The sequence below is a fragment of the Delphinus delphis genome, chromosome 2 (genome assembly GCF_949987515.2).
Source record: "Delphinus delphis chromosome 2, mDelDel1.2, whole genome shotgun sequence".
Classification (NCBI taxonomy): domain Eukaryota; kingdom Metazoa; phylum Chordata; class Mammalia; order Artiodactyla; family Delphinidae; genus Delphinus; species Delphinus delphis.
In genome coordinates, this window is record NC_082684.1 from 135,431,412 (window position 1) to 135,446,245 (window position 14,834).

General features: G+C 37.3%; 1 protein-coding gene across 3 annotated transcripts in view; it reads right to left on the reverse strand.

The window, feature by feature from the left end:
• MAP2K5 (mitogen-activated protein kinase kinase 5) overlaps nt 1-14,834 on the reverse strand; it is a 263,527-nt gene that overhangs the window by 164,950 nt on the left and 83,743 nt on the right. For all 3 annotated transcript variants that reach the window (XM_060005718.2, XM_060005717.2, XM_060005716.2), the window contains exons 10-11: nt 7,011-7,079; nt 6,837-6,918 (exon numbers count right to left, since the gene is read on the reverse strand). In XM_060005718.2, the coding sequence (XP_059861701.1) occupies nt 6,837-6,918; nt 7,011-7,079 (151 nt within the window). The remainder of the gene's footprint in view (nt 1-6,836; nt 6,919-7,010; nt 7,080-14,834) is intronic.

Here is a 14,834-nt window from a genome sequence, read left to right on the forward strand (position 1 = left end):
AGCTGGGGAATGAGATGTCAATAGAGGCTTTGCAGGACTTCCCTGGTGGTGCAGTGGTTAAGAGTCTGCCTGCCAATGCAGGGGACACGGGTTCGAGCCCTGGTCTGGGAAGATCCCACATGCCGTGGAGCAACTAAGCCTATGCGCCACGGCTACTGAGCCTGCTCTCTAGAACCGCAAGCCACAACTACTGAGCCTCAGTGCCACAACTCCTGAAGCCCACACGCCTAGAGCCCGTGCTTCAACAGAAGCTACCGCAAGGAGAAGCTGTGCACTGCAACAAAGAGTAGTCCCCGCTCACCACAACTAGAGAAAGCCAGTGCACGGTAACAAAGACCCAACACAGCCAAAAATAAATAAATAAATAAATAGATTTATTGGAAAAAGAAAAAATGGAGGCTTTGAAAAGCTGCAACATATTCTTGGGAATCTAGGATATATGCATGCACAAGGCCATGTGCATGCTCAGGAGGGCTTGGAGGAGGCTTTCAGCAGTCACCTTGGGCTGAACATGAGGCTCAGCACAAGCAGGAAGCAAAGACTAAGGCACAGTTATCAACTGGTGGGAGAGTACTAGACTTATCCCTCTCTGAGAGTGGGAGAGTACTGAAGGTGTGCCCCAACACACTCAGAACCCTTCAGCAAAGACTGGGAGACTTATTAGCCCCAGGCATTTAAGCAAATCTCTGCCTAATCATTAGCTGACCAGTAAGCTAACTGAAAGAGGCTTCAGTGGCTACACACTGGAGACAGAAACACTACAGAATAGTTTAGAAGTCACTAAACAAACATATCCAACAAAAACAAACCCTGGGGATGAGGGAGAATCTGATTTCTAGAGTTAACACATTACATAATTTAAAATGTCCAGTTTTCAACAATAAAAAATGAGACATGTAAAGAAACAAAAAGGTATGACCCATACACAGGAACAAAAGCAATCAACAGAAACTGTCCCTAAAAAAGCTCAGATGTTGGACTTACTGGAAAAAATCTTTAATCAGCTATGTTAATATACATCCATATAACTAAAGGAAACTGTCTGTAAGGAACTAAAGTATGAGGATGATGTCTTCCCAAATACAGGCTATCAATAAAGAGGCAAATTACATACCCTCCCAAACATACACATATACATACACACATATATACAAATCCCTCTCTCACTATCTCTCTCTCTCTCTCTCTGTGTGTGTATATATATATATATATATATATATACACACACACACACACACACACACACACACACACACACACACAGAGATATAAAATAAAGTTTGGAGCAAAGTTTTTGTACGCTACTGAAAGGAAGTTGATATTAATCTGAAATAAGTTGTTGATATTAATCTGAATAAGTTAAGATGATAACTGTAATCTCTAGGGAAACCAAACATACACCTTAAAAATATAGTAAAAGAAACCACAAGATAATTTAAACAGTACATTAGAAAATATCTATTTAATATAAAAGAAAGCAGTAATGAACAAACAAGAACATAAAAGAAGACTTAAAGAAAACAAATAGTAAAATGGCAGATATAAATTCTAGCTTGTCATTAATTACATTAAATGTAAATGAATTAAACACTCTAACTGAATGAAAGATTGACAGACTGGATAAAAAAATTATCCAACTCTATGCTGCCCATAGGTGATGCACTTTAGATTCAAAGACCCAAATAGGCTGAAAATAAACAACGGAAAAAGACATAGCAAGCAAACAGTAATCAATAGGGAACCGGAATGACTATACTAAATTAGACAAAATAGACTCTTAGGCAAATGCTGTGACTAGAGACAAAGAAACACATTTTATAATAATAAAACAGTCAATTCATCAAGAAGATATAACAATTACAAACATACATGCACCTAACAACAGAATGCCAAAATATGTGATGCATAAACTGACAAAACTGAAGGGAGAAACAGACAACCAAAAAATACCCCATTTCAATACCCACTTTCAACAGTAGATAGAACAATTTGCACTAAAGATTAACAAGGAAATAAAATACTTAACACCATAAACCACCTACTCCTGACAGACATCTCAAGAACACTCCACCCAACAATAGCAGAATACATTTTTCTCAGGTGCACATGGAACATTCTCCAGGACAGACAATATTTTAGGGCATAAAACAAATCTCAATAAATTTAAAAGGACTGAAATCATACAAAGCATGTTCTCTGACCTCTAAGGAATATTAGAAATCAGCAACAGAAGGACAAATTCAATGTGGAAAATGACACATTCCTAAATAAAAATGGGTCAAAAGAGAAATCACAGGGATTATCTTTGTGGGGAATTAGAAAACACTTCGAGATAAATGAAAATGAAAAAAACAACATATCAAAACTTCTAGAGTGCAGCTAAAGAGGTGCTTAGAGGGACATGTATAGCTGCAAACGCCTACATTAAATAAGAAAGATCTCAAATCAATATCCTAACTTCACAGCTTAAAAATACAGAAAAAGAGGAGCAAACTAAAAACAGAGCTAGTAGAAATTAATAAGTATTAGACCAGAGATCTAACACAATAGAAAAACAACAGAGAAACATCAAAGAAATCAAGAGTTGGTTTTTGAAAAAGACAAAGAAACTGACCAACTTTTAGCTACCCTGACCAAGAGAAAAAGGGATAAGACTCAAATTAATAAAATCTGGAATGAAAGAGAGAACATTACACTGACTTTACCGAAATAAAAATGATTACAAAGGAATACTAGGAATAATTGTTTACCAACAAATTAGATAATCTAGATGAAATGAACAAACTTCTAGAAAGCCACAAAGTACCAAAACTGACTCAAGAAGAAACAGAAATTCTGAATAAGCCTATAACTATAACTAATAAAGATATTGGTTGGTGATTTAAAAAACTACTCACAATATTATTGTCTTAAACAGAAAGTAAATTCTGACATATGCTACAACATTGGTAAATCTTGAGGACATTATGAAAAGTGAAACAAGCCAGTCCCAAAAAAGACAAATACTGTGCAAGTTCACTTAGCTGAGGTATCCAGAGTAGCCCAACTCATACAGACAGAAAGTAGAATATTCGCTACCAGGGGCTGGGAGTAGGAGGCAAAGGAGAGTTATGGCTTAATGGGTATGGGGTTTCAGTTTTGCAAGCTGAAAAGAGTTCTAGAGATGGACGGTGGTGGTTGCATGGTAATGTGAATGAACTAATGCTGCTGAACTACACACTTAAAAATGGCTAATATGGTAAATTATATATTATACCACAGTTTTTGAAAAACTTTTGGGAAAGACAGTCTTATGCACACTGTCTTACTAATCCTACTTGGCCACATAAGAATGGGCCTTGGGGCTGGAACACTTGCTTACCAAGAGATAAAGAGGCCACATAACCTGTGCTGGGTTTATCTCCTTGCTTTGGAATATCTTTCCCTGTTTTAGGCTCAGTGTGTACTCCTTTGTCCTGATTAAGCATGTGCATCAATGGACCTTAGGCATACCTCCAGCTTTCAGTATTTCTGACTCCAGGGGAGTAGGGCAGAGTGGGGGGTACTTTTGCTGCAACACAGATGGGTATGTGCAGGCCAACTGCCCTGCACAGACTGCCAGGAGGGACCTGCTGTTGGCCATTGGGAACTGACACCCACTACTAAAGCTGATCTTGCTCTGTCTCTTTTTTTTTTTTATGTGAGTGAAGCATTGTTCAATCCAGTGCTTGATTGTATTCTGTTTTTCTTGGCAACTCCAATACCAAGATGCAGTGGGCAGCAGTGCTTGGACTTCTCCTAATGAGAGACAACAAATGCCACCTGACCACAAAAACTACTCACAAAGAAAACCCCAGGACCAGATGGCTTCACCGGTGAATTATACCAAACGTTTTAAGAAGAATTAACATCAATCTTTCACAAACTCTTCCAAAAAACAGAAGAGGAGGGAACACTGTCCAACTCATTCTTTGAGGACAGAATTATCCTGATATCAAACTCACACAATGACATTACAAGAAAAGAAAACTACAAACCAATATCACTTAAGAATATGGATGTAAAAATCCTCAACAAAATACTAACAAATTGAATCCAGCAACATATAAAAAGGATTATACAGGACTGATTCAATATGCAAAAATCTATTAATATAATACACTGTAACTATGGAATAAAGGACCAAAAAACACATGATCATTTTAATAGACAAAAAAAGCACTTGACAAAATCTAATGCCAATTTATGATAAAAATACTCAACAAACTTGATAAATGACATCTACCAAAACCCCACAGCTAACATCATACTTAATGGTGAAAGACTGAAAGCTTCCCTTCTAAGGAGCAAAAGAAGGATGTCTGCTCTCACTACTTCTATTCAACACTGTACTGAGGGACTTCCCTGGTGGTCCAGTGGTTAAGAATCCGTCTTGCAATGCAGGGGACACGGGTGCAATCCCTGGTCAGGGAACTAAGATCTCACATGCCGTGGGGCAATTAAGCCTGCGTGCCACGACTAGAGAGCCCTTGTGCTGCAACTAATGACCCTGTGTGCCACAACTAGAGAGAAGCCTGTGCACTGCAACAAAGAGCCCACGTGCTGTGACGAAGGATCCTGGGTGCTGCAACTAAGACCCAATGCAGCCAAAAAATAAATAAATATTTCTTTCAAAAATTAAAAAAAAACAAAAAACCACTGTCCTGAAAGTTTTAGCCAGGGTAGTTTAGCAAGAAACAGAAAAAAAGACATACAAAATGGAAAAGAAGATGTAACACTACCTCTATTTTCAAATGACATGATCTTCTATATGGAAAACCCTAAGGAATCTATAAAAACCTATTAGAGTTTAAGGAACAAGTTTAGCAAACTGAATGCAAACTGGTATAAAATGGAATGGAACAGTTTGGCAGTGTTAAACATAGAGCTACCATATGACCCAGCAATTCTACTCCTACTGACATACTCAAGAGAAGTGAAAACATATGTCCACAAAAAATTTGTACACAAAAGTACATAGCAGCATCATTCACAACAGCCAAAAAATGGAAACATCACAAATGCCCATCAGTGATGAATGAGTAAAGAAAATGTGGTGATCTATATGATGGACTATTATGCAGTCATGAAAAGTAATGAAGTACTGATAAATTTTACAACCTGCGTGAACCTCGAGAACATTATGCTAAGTGAAAGAAGCCAAACACAAAGGCCACATACTGTATGATTCCACTTAATCTGAAATGTCCAAAATAGGGAAATCCATAGAGACAGAAAGTAGATTAATGGTTGCCAGGGACTAGAGGGAAGAGGGTATAGGGAGTTACTACTAATGGGTAGGGAATTCGTTTCCAGGGTGATAAAAATGTTTTGCAATTAGTGGTGAAGGTTACACAACCTTGTGAATATACTAAAAACCACTGAACTGTACACATTAGAAGGACGAATTTTATGGTATTTGAACATACCATCTTAATAAATACATTTTTTAATATAACAAAAATTGAGGATTCAAAAAAGGATGATGAAAAGTCATAAAGGAATGACATGTACTGGCTCTATGAACCATTTTTTCTAGTCAGTCTCCTTGAATACTAACTGTCATACTTCCCATATGTTTTTAAGACTTTTAATTCTTGACATCTACTATAACTAATTTAGAACACATTATTATAGTAACAAGGTGTCAATGATGGCTCATTAAAAAGTCTTGTGGGGGGCTTCCCTGGTGGTGCAGTGGTTAAGAATCCACCTGCCAATGCAGAGGACACGGGTTCGAGCCCTGGTCCGGGAAGATCCCACATTCTGCGGAGCAACTAAGCCCGTGTGCCACAACTACTGAAGCCCACGAGCCTAGAGCCCGTGCTCCGCAACAAGAGAAGCCACTGCAATGAGAAGCCCACGCACTGCAATGAAGAGTAGCCCCTGCTCACTGCAACTAGAGACAGCCCACGCACAGCCAAAAAAAAAACAAAGTTTTGTGGGGAATGAACTAATTGTATTATTAATATACTGAGAATCCCCCAAATGAACTAAGTATATTTTTTAAATGTTGAGGGTTTTTTTTTTGGCCGTACCGCTCGGCTTGCAGGATCTTAGTTCCCCAACCAGGGATTGAACCTGGGCCACGGCAATGAAAGCACTGAGTCCTAACCACTGAACCACTAGGGAACTCCCAAATGTTGAGTTTTAATGAGCTAGACATTAAAAAATTGAATATGTGAAATTTAAAGACTGCTTTGATTTCAAATAGGTAAACAATAACAATGATGACATCATTTTACTGATAGGGTACCAAGAAATTTGCATTTTGCCAAAATATTCAGAACAAAAAAGATTTATCAAAATAGAAATGAATAAAAATAAAGGAAGGAAGGAAAGGGCTAGAGTCCAAAGAAAACTAAACAAATCTTGGCTAAACAGCTGTGTTGGAAAACAATTTCTTATCTTGCAATTAAGATCCGATTTCTTTCTAAGACACAGGACATTGCATTAACAGATTTCTTTAAAAGAAAATCTGTTTTGGCTATTGAAACATTAAAAGAACAGAGCAATTGTTTTGCAAGTGAAGACAGATTGTATGGAAGAATCAAGTATCACACCACCGATTAGACTAGTAGTTAATCTATTTAAATTTTCAGTAAAAGTAAATGAAATTACATTCTTGAAATTATGGCTCGGCTATAAATATTTAACAACAGGAACCCTTAACACTAAGATGTTTTAGAGCATAAAGGAGGTAATTATTAGTATATTTTCATTACTTTTAATTTTACTTGATACCTATATCAAAACCAGGTTTTAAAGCACTCTACTCCCAAAATCACTTTTAAAGTATTATAAAAGGGAAGACTCACCATCCATGAATTCTGTACATATTGAAATTCTGTTTTCCACAAAAAATGCACCATAAAACCCTATGATATATGATGAATCACACTGTAACAAAAATAAGACAAAAGTAGTTAATAGCCTGCAAGCCAATACCACAGGCATACTTTATAAGGAAAAATGACCAAGAAAAAAATTACCTTATAAAGAATTTCCAATTCAGACATAATTTGCTTCTGAAGTTCCAGTGTAATATCTAGTAGTATGACCTAAATATATAAAGGAATCAACATTTACACATTTATTCACCTTTAAATTAAATATAGTCATATTCATTATGAAATATAAAAACAAAAAATATGGTGTTTCCTCTATTCATTCCACCTCTCTCCTCCCCACCACAACCTCCAGTAATACAAACTGTGTCCACATCTGTCTAACACTTTGTATTGGGGGAGGCGGTATACAAGTGATTGATGGGATCAAAGAAAAAGCCAGGTCTCAAAGGTCAGTATTAACAGCTTTAAAAGTCAGTTAAGTTATAACACCCTTAATTTATACACCCTATTTTGGTCACATTGGTTATTTTGAGAAGAGGAAGATCGTAATGACCTTGAAACCATTAAAAAAATAATTGTCTTGTAATTCAGACACTGGGCAAAAGCAGAGAGAATAATGAGTAAAAATAACATTTTAAGTAGATTTTTAGTTATGAGAGAAATAAGGAGTTTTAAAAATATGTCAGGTTTTTATATTCTTCCAGGTGGGTAATCTTTCTTTGCCAAAACTGTTATAAAATATTGGAGCTTGAAGGAACCTCAGAAATGATTTCACCTAATTCCCTTCTTTTTAAAAAATTAATTAATTTTGGCTGCGTTGGGTCTTCGTTGCTGTGCGCGGGCTCTCTCTAGTTGTGGTGAGCGGGGGCTGCTCTTCATTGCAGTGCATGCGCTTCTCATTGCGGTGGTTTCTCTTGTTGCGGAGCACGGGCTCTAGGCAAGCAGGCTTCAGCAGTTGCAGCATGTGGGCTCAGTAGTTGTGGCACATGGGCATGTGGGATCTTCCCGGACCAGGGCTCGAAACCATGTCCCCTGCATTGGCAGGTGGATTCTTAACCACTGAGCCACCAGGGAAGTCCCTAATTCCCTTCTTTTAGAGGAAGAAACCAAGGTTCTGAGGAGTCATGAGGCCCAGCAATGTCAGGGCCCCTCCCTGATTCCAAGGACCATGCACTTTCCAGTATGCCCTGAGGCTTTATGGTTTTCCTTAAAATATCAACCACTGAGTCAAATTCATAACATAGAAACGTACAATAGTATATTTATAAACTTACCTAGAACAAATTCTAGTTTATTTCAAACACTTATTTTTTTAAGAAAGAAGACCATCAACCATTCAAATTTTACTTAGCATTTCCTGTGAAGCCAATTCAAGGGAAATTGTTTTTTACTTAAAACAGACAGTGATGATAATAAAATAACTGGAAGATAATTTCTAAGATTTGTGGCAGAGTTTCTGACTCTAGACATTTCTAGATAAAAACTTAACATTCAGGATTACCAATGATAGTCTAATTAAACACCATCCAACACTGAACCACATTTTGTATTACAATGGCAGAATATATATGTGTGTGTGTGTGTGTGTGTGTGTACACACACACACATATATATAATCAATACTGGAGGAAAAAACATAAATTTTGAATTGCAAACTGCTGTTAGAGCAAGGAAATAAAAGGATAATCTCTAAAACACAGATTTTATAGTCCTGACATCCGTTGGGGGGAGGGTAAAATGAGTACAAAAAGGCATAGCAGTTTCTATCAAGAGTTTGCTTTAGGGTTATTTATAAAAGCTCTCACTAAAACTAGACTGTAAGTGTAATGCAAAACTGCCAAGAAGCATTTAAACATTTCTCCCAATCAATAGTCATTTGCCACAATATTCACTTACATTTTTGTTCCTGTATAAAATTTAGCAACAAAATTAATTCATCTAGTGTTGTTTGAATTCTATGCCATAAAATATTAGAGCTATTCATCCTACTATGTCAAGTACAGGGACTCTTTCAACCTGAAAAACTCTGCTAAAAGGAGTAAGGTATTATTTACCTTAAAGCAGTGGTTCTCAACCTTGGCCTCACATTATAATTACCTATATATCTAGGTGTTTATATAAATATATAGGGACACTTCTAACAAATCCTGATGCACAGGGCTTACTCCAGAATAAGGGAATCAGAATCTCTAGGGTTGGGCCCACATCTCTGCATTTTAAAAAAATTTCCCAGATAATTTGTAACCCCTAGTAAGGTTGAGAATCCCTTATTTAATGTTTCAAAAATGTCGTTTATTCAGTGTTTCGTATGACTACTAAGATATACTGCACCTCCAGGCCCCCAATCAAGAAACAACATGATGCCACAAGGCTAATCAAAACCTTGTTATTAACCCAAAACTACCAGCTATGAAAATATTCTCTTCACAGAGAACCTTAACTGGGCTCCTATGGCCTCAAATAAAGTTAAAATTCTAGCATGATAGTCAAGGAATTCTTCCACAGTCTACCTCCAACTCGTTATTCTAGCTCCTTCTCCCACTACTCCTTACCACAAACCCAATCTACGTGTAAAACCAGATGATTTCTACCAGTCCACACACATATCCTGTGCTTTACCCCATGCTGTTCCCTCCACTTGAGGTGTGCTTCCTTGCTCCATTCCATAGTCACTGGCCATAAAACCTTTCCTATCCTTTAGATACAGCTTGAATGCCACCACCACCTCCACAAAGCCAGCCCCAAAGCCCTCCATCAGATCCTTTATCTTTTTCCTTATCACAAGCTGCCTTTAGCATTAATACCTCATCTCCTAAAAACAGAAGCCTAGAGAGTACAGAGTGGTTGTAAGCCCCTGAACGGCAACGGCAACGGCAACGACTGTCTTGTGCATTTTTCTCTGGTCCCCTCCCCCCATATCCAGCACCCAGCCCAGGGTCTTACTCAAGTGGTGCCCATTAAGTGATGTGGGACTTAATTAAAGTACTCCTTACAAACATAATCCTGCAAATAACAAGCTATTTCTAGACAGGAAGGAAATGAATTGCCTGATTTCTATAACTGAATTTAAAACCAAAGACATAAACACCAAAATAAATAAAATTGCCACACTGGCCTAACATGTAGCAAGTAACACCATATTTGTGGGACCAATCCACTGCACCCTAATAGGTCTTGATCATTCTTGGAATTTGCTATAGTCCAGAATAGTGGAGATTCCATAATGGTAAAAAAAATGAAAATGTAATTTCTGGGAACTTGAGAGGGCAAGTAAAATCTACCCTAAAATGGAAAAATTGGAAAAAAAGCATGGCGAATACTAATATTTTTTTCTGAAGAACAAGGAAAGCATGAATTCCTTAAGTCTTCATGATTATTTTTTTTCTCCTTAGGAAGAGCTAAATTTTTCAAACTGGAAAGAATTTCAACATGAAGCACTTCCTGGAGAAAGGGTTAAGTGAGAAACTGAAATACCTGAGTGCATTTCCGCTGCTCTCCACTACACCTCCAGGACAAATAAGGATGAGTTGTCAAGTTAAATATAAGCAGTCAAGTGACTGAATTATAATTTACTCTGTGCTCAATTTAAATTAGTGTGAGGCTATTAAAATATACAGTATAAATACGGCAATTCATCACAAGCTGTCATGGATGACTTCATTTATTTGCTGGAGTGGCACACGCTCCACTAAAGGGAAGGAGAGCAAAATCACAGGTCAAATTAAGCCGCTATTCTGTTTTAATTCGCTTATTTAATCTGTGGCGACATAATTGTCTTTTACAGTATGTACAACTCAGAAAGGAAATTTGGGAGGATTACAGTCAGTATACAAATGATTAATCAAATGGTCCATTTAAATGCTAGTTTAAAAGCAGCAGAAACCCAAAGCAGTCAAAGAATGATAATCAGCACATGCTACATACAAGGCTAAATTTCCTGGAACATGGATTTTTCCCAATTAGAATATTTACAGTACTGGGGAATCTATTAAGCTCTACTCTTTCAAAGATTTTATAGACTACATTAACGGTATAAAAAGGTTCTGTTTGCAAGATGGCTAACAGTATTTTTATTTGTTTTCTGCTCTACGTGTTTGCAATCGTCTTGCTTAACTACATTCCTCCCCCGCCGCCCACCAAAAGCTAGTTAGAAACACATATTCATATACAGTCATCGAATAGTTATCTTTGAACTAGCATTAGTATCATTTTGAGGCAAATTTTTTTCTAAACTCAGTGATATAAAATAAAAATTCAAAATACTTCTATTCTTCCCAAAATTCAACTTTCTTTTTATAATATCTGAAATATTTTCCCGCCTTTGAAGTCTAAAGAGGTAAACACCAATACGCTTAGACATTGCAATATTCTTTAGACAAAAAAGTCTAGAAAATAAGAACATTTACAAGTACAAAAATTAGAAATATTTTGAGTAGGAAGAGAAAAGTAACAGATTTTCAAGGACTCTCATCTAATTGCTCCCACAGACATTCAAACTATGGGTCCAAATGACCATTTGACTTGGAAAATTAAATTTCCCTCATCATTCTATGCAGGCATCAGAGCCCTGCAGGTGATTCTGTTTAGACAAGGACTGTGATTTGCTGCTCTTCGCAATCCCTTTGTGACACCAGGCAGCCCCGTTTCACAGCTGAGGTCACTGAGAGGTTCAAGTGACATGCTTGAAGTCACACAAAAGTCAGGAGAGGGTCAGGAAAGGACCAAATGCACTTCTAACTCTTAACCTTTCATTTCACCCTTTAATATAAAAAAAAAGCTAAGAAATACTCTGGGTGAGAGCAATGGTCCATACAAAGAACACTATGGGATATTTTGTATGTGAGCTGAACCTACTTTCAGGATGTTACTTCAAAAGATGAATGAATGAATTAAAGAACAAATGACAGAATAAAATTTATTTAGTTAGTCATTCAACTAATTATGTGTTGAACATCTAATCATTACAAGATGTTCAGTGCTCTGTACTAGGCCCTGTATGCAAGGTTCTACATGAATCAATGAGTCAGACAAGAAGCTAAATAAGATCTGTTCCCCACTTACAAAGAGATTTCAGTGTAATAGGGGAAATGTACATGTATACTAATAGCAAAATACAAGGCACTATGTGATAACACCCGTAAGAGACATACAGAGAATTCTAGGGAGGTTCAAGGGAGAAGGTGAATGAGTGATAGATATACCAGATGTGACAGGATTTATTCAAGTAAGTTCAATGGAAGAGCAAGCTTTGGAGCTGACCCTTGAAGGGTGTTAAGTATTTTGATAAGTGGAGACATGGGTGAAGGCATTCTAATTAGAAAGAAATACATGAGGAAAAGTGTTGCAGTGAGACACTACTTGGGTTCAGATAAGGCAATGAGTTCAACTTAAAAGCAGCACAGGATTCAGACACATGAGATAATGCTTTAAAAGTAGGCTGATGACCTACTGTGGAAGATCTTGAGTTCCATTCCACAGAGCTTTTACTTGGGAAGTAATATAGAGCCTTTGAAGACTTTTGAGAAGGGAAGAGATGTGACTAGAATTATGTTTTAAGAAGCCAAATCCAAGGGTACTGAGCAGAAATATAGTACAGAGCATGGACTTGAGGCAAGACTTCCCTGAGTTCAAAGCCTGGTTCCATTACATATTAGCTGTGGGACTAAGCTACTTAACTATTCTGTGCCTCAGCTTCTGCGTCTGTAAAATGAGGATCCATAATGGTAGTAACTGCAAAAGGTCACTGTGAACGTTAAATGAGGAAAACGTATGTAGAGTGCTTAGCACAGTACAAATGATCAATAAATGGGAGCTTGTATTTTTGAGAGAATAATTTAAAAGCTGGTCAACATGTCTGACAAGAGACAAAAACAAGCATCTGGATTTTCATGGTGCCAAGAAAGGAAGAGATACTAAAAATTAAATAACAACAACAACAAAAAAAGACCCCAGAAAAATCAACAGGCTTCTAGACATTAGATATCAGCTAAAATAGGACAGTGATCCCTAAGAGATGGAATAAGATGAGTCCTATGACTGTTCAGCTTACTAACTAGACAAGAGTTTCCAGGCCCCGCCCCTGCATGGGACCCAGGGGGAGCTCAGCCACCTCTCTAAGCTGAGAGAACTAGGAGTCCGAGGAGGCCAAGGCAGCTAGAGTTCACTGGCAGAAGAGCAAAAGGAGACAGCTCCAGAGAGCTGCAGAGGGCCCCTGAAGTCTTCAGCTGAGTAACAACTAGCACGCGGATGTCAGGAAACTACCTGAGGCCAGGGAAAGAACCCCCAGAAAGAACCAGAAGAAACAATCTCCAAACCTCACACTAGGCAGAGTTTGTGTTCCCACCAGCCAGGATGGAAAACCTGTATTTGCCAAGGCATTGGGGTAAAGTATTCAGAAGATGACTGCTTCAGCTGACTGGGGAAAATTAGCTCTGGACTAACCACTGGGATGGTCCCATCTCATAAAGCTTAAAAGCAAGTCCTGAAAGGATCAAACTGTTTCAGATTCACTAAACAGCACCTCAGAATAAAGCTCAAGAATATTTACAGGAATGAGCCTATGCCATACGACTGGCATCCAGTAAAAAATTATAAGGTATTAAAAAATACAACCCCAAATGGGGAGAAAAAGCAATCAGACAAAACTGACCCCCAAATGACACTTATCATAGAATTAATAGGCAAGACCATTAATTCAGTTATCATAACTATATTCCACATATGCAAGAAGGTAGAAGAAAGATGGAGCATGTTAAGTAGAGACATGGAAGATGTAAAAAAGACCCATGTAAACTTCCAGGGATAAACAGTACAACGTCTAAAATGAAAAATATACGGAACAAAATTAATAACAGAATAGACAATGCAGATGAAAGGACAAAAACCTGAACATTTGACGACAGAAACTATTCAAAAGTGAAACGTTAGAGAGAAAAAAAGCCTAGAATAAACAAACAACAGAGTATCATTTTGCTGTGGGACAACTTCAAGTGACCTAATATAAATGCAATTTAAGTTCCCAAATGTGTGTGGGGGGGAGATACTTGAAGAAATAATGGCTAAAATTTCTCCAAATTTAATGAAAACTAAAAATCCACAAATTTCTATCTCACCAAATCCTAAGTACAGGAATCATGAGGAGAATTACATAAAATCTCACCATAATCAAATTGCATAAGACTAGTGATAAAAAAATCTTAAAAGCAGACTTATACACAGTACCAAATGTAAAATAGCTAGCTAGTGGGAAGCAGCTGCAAAGCACAGGGAGAGCAGCTCGGTGCTTTGTGACCGCCTAGAGGGGTGGGATGAGGGGGGAGGCAGACACAAGAGGGAGGAGATATGGGGATATATGTATATGTATAGCTGATTCACTTTGTTATAAAGCAGAAACTAACACACCATTGTAAAGCAATTATACTCCAATAAAGATTTTTAAAAAAGAGAAAAGCAGTCAGAAAAGACGTCAGTTCTAATGTACAGAGGAATAAAGATTTTAAATGACAGTAAGAATGAATGCAATGCAGAAAACAGTGAAACAAAATCTTTAAACTACTGAAAGAAAAGGACGATTAACCTAGAATTCTATATCTGGCAAAAATGTCTTCCAAAATTTAAAGTCAAAATATACACTTTTCAAGACATGCAAAAGCTGAAAGTATTCATTGCCAGGACACTCATGCACTATAAGAAATGTAAAAGATGGGAGTCCTGCAGACAGAAGGAAAGTGATACCAGACAGAAATCTGGATCGACACAAGAGAATAAAGAGCACTGAAAAAATGTGAATAAATATAAATATTTTCTTACATTTAAAATGCCTTTAAAAGACAACTGTCTAAAGCAAAAACAGTAACAATGTATTCTGGAGTTTATAACATGAGTAAGTAAAATGTACGATAACCAAGGTGACGATAAGGGAAATGAAAGTATACCGTTGTAAAGTTCTCACACTATAGGTAAAGT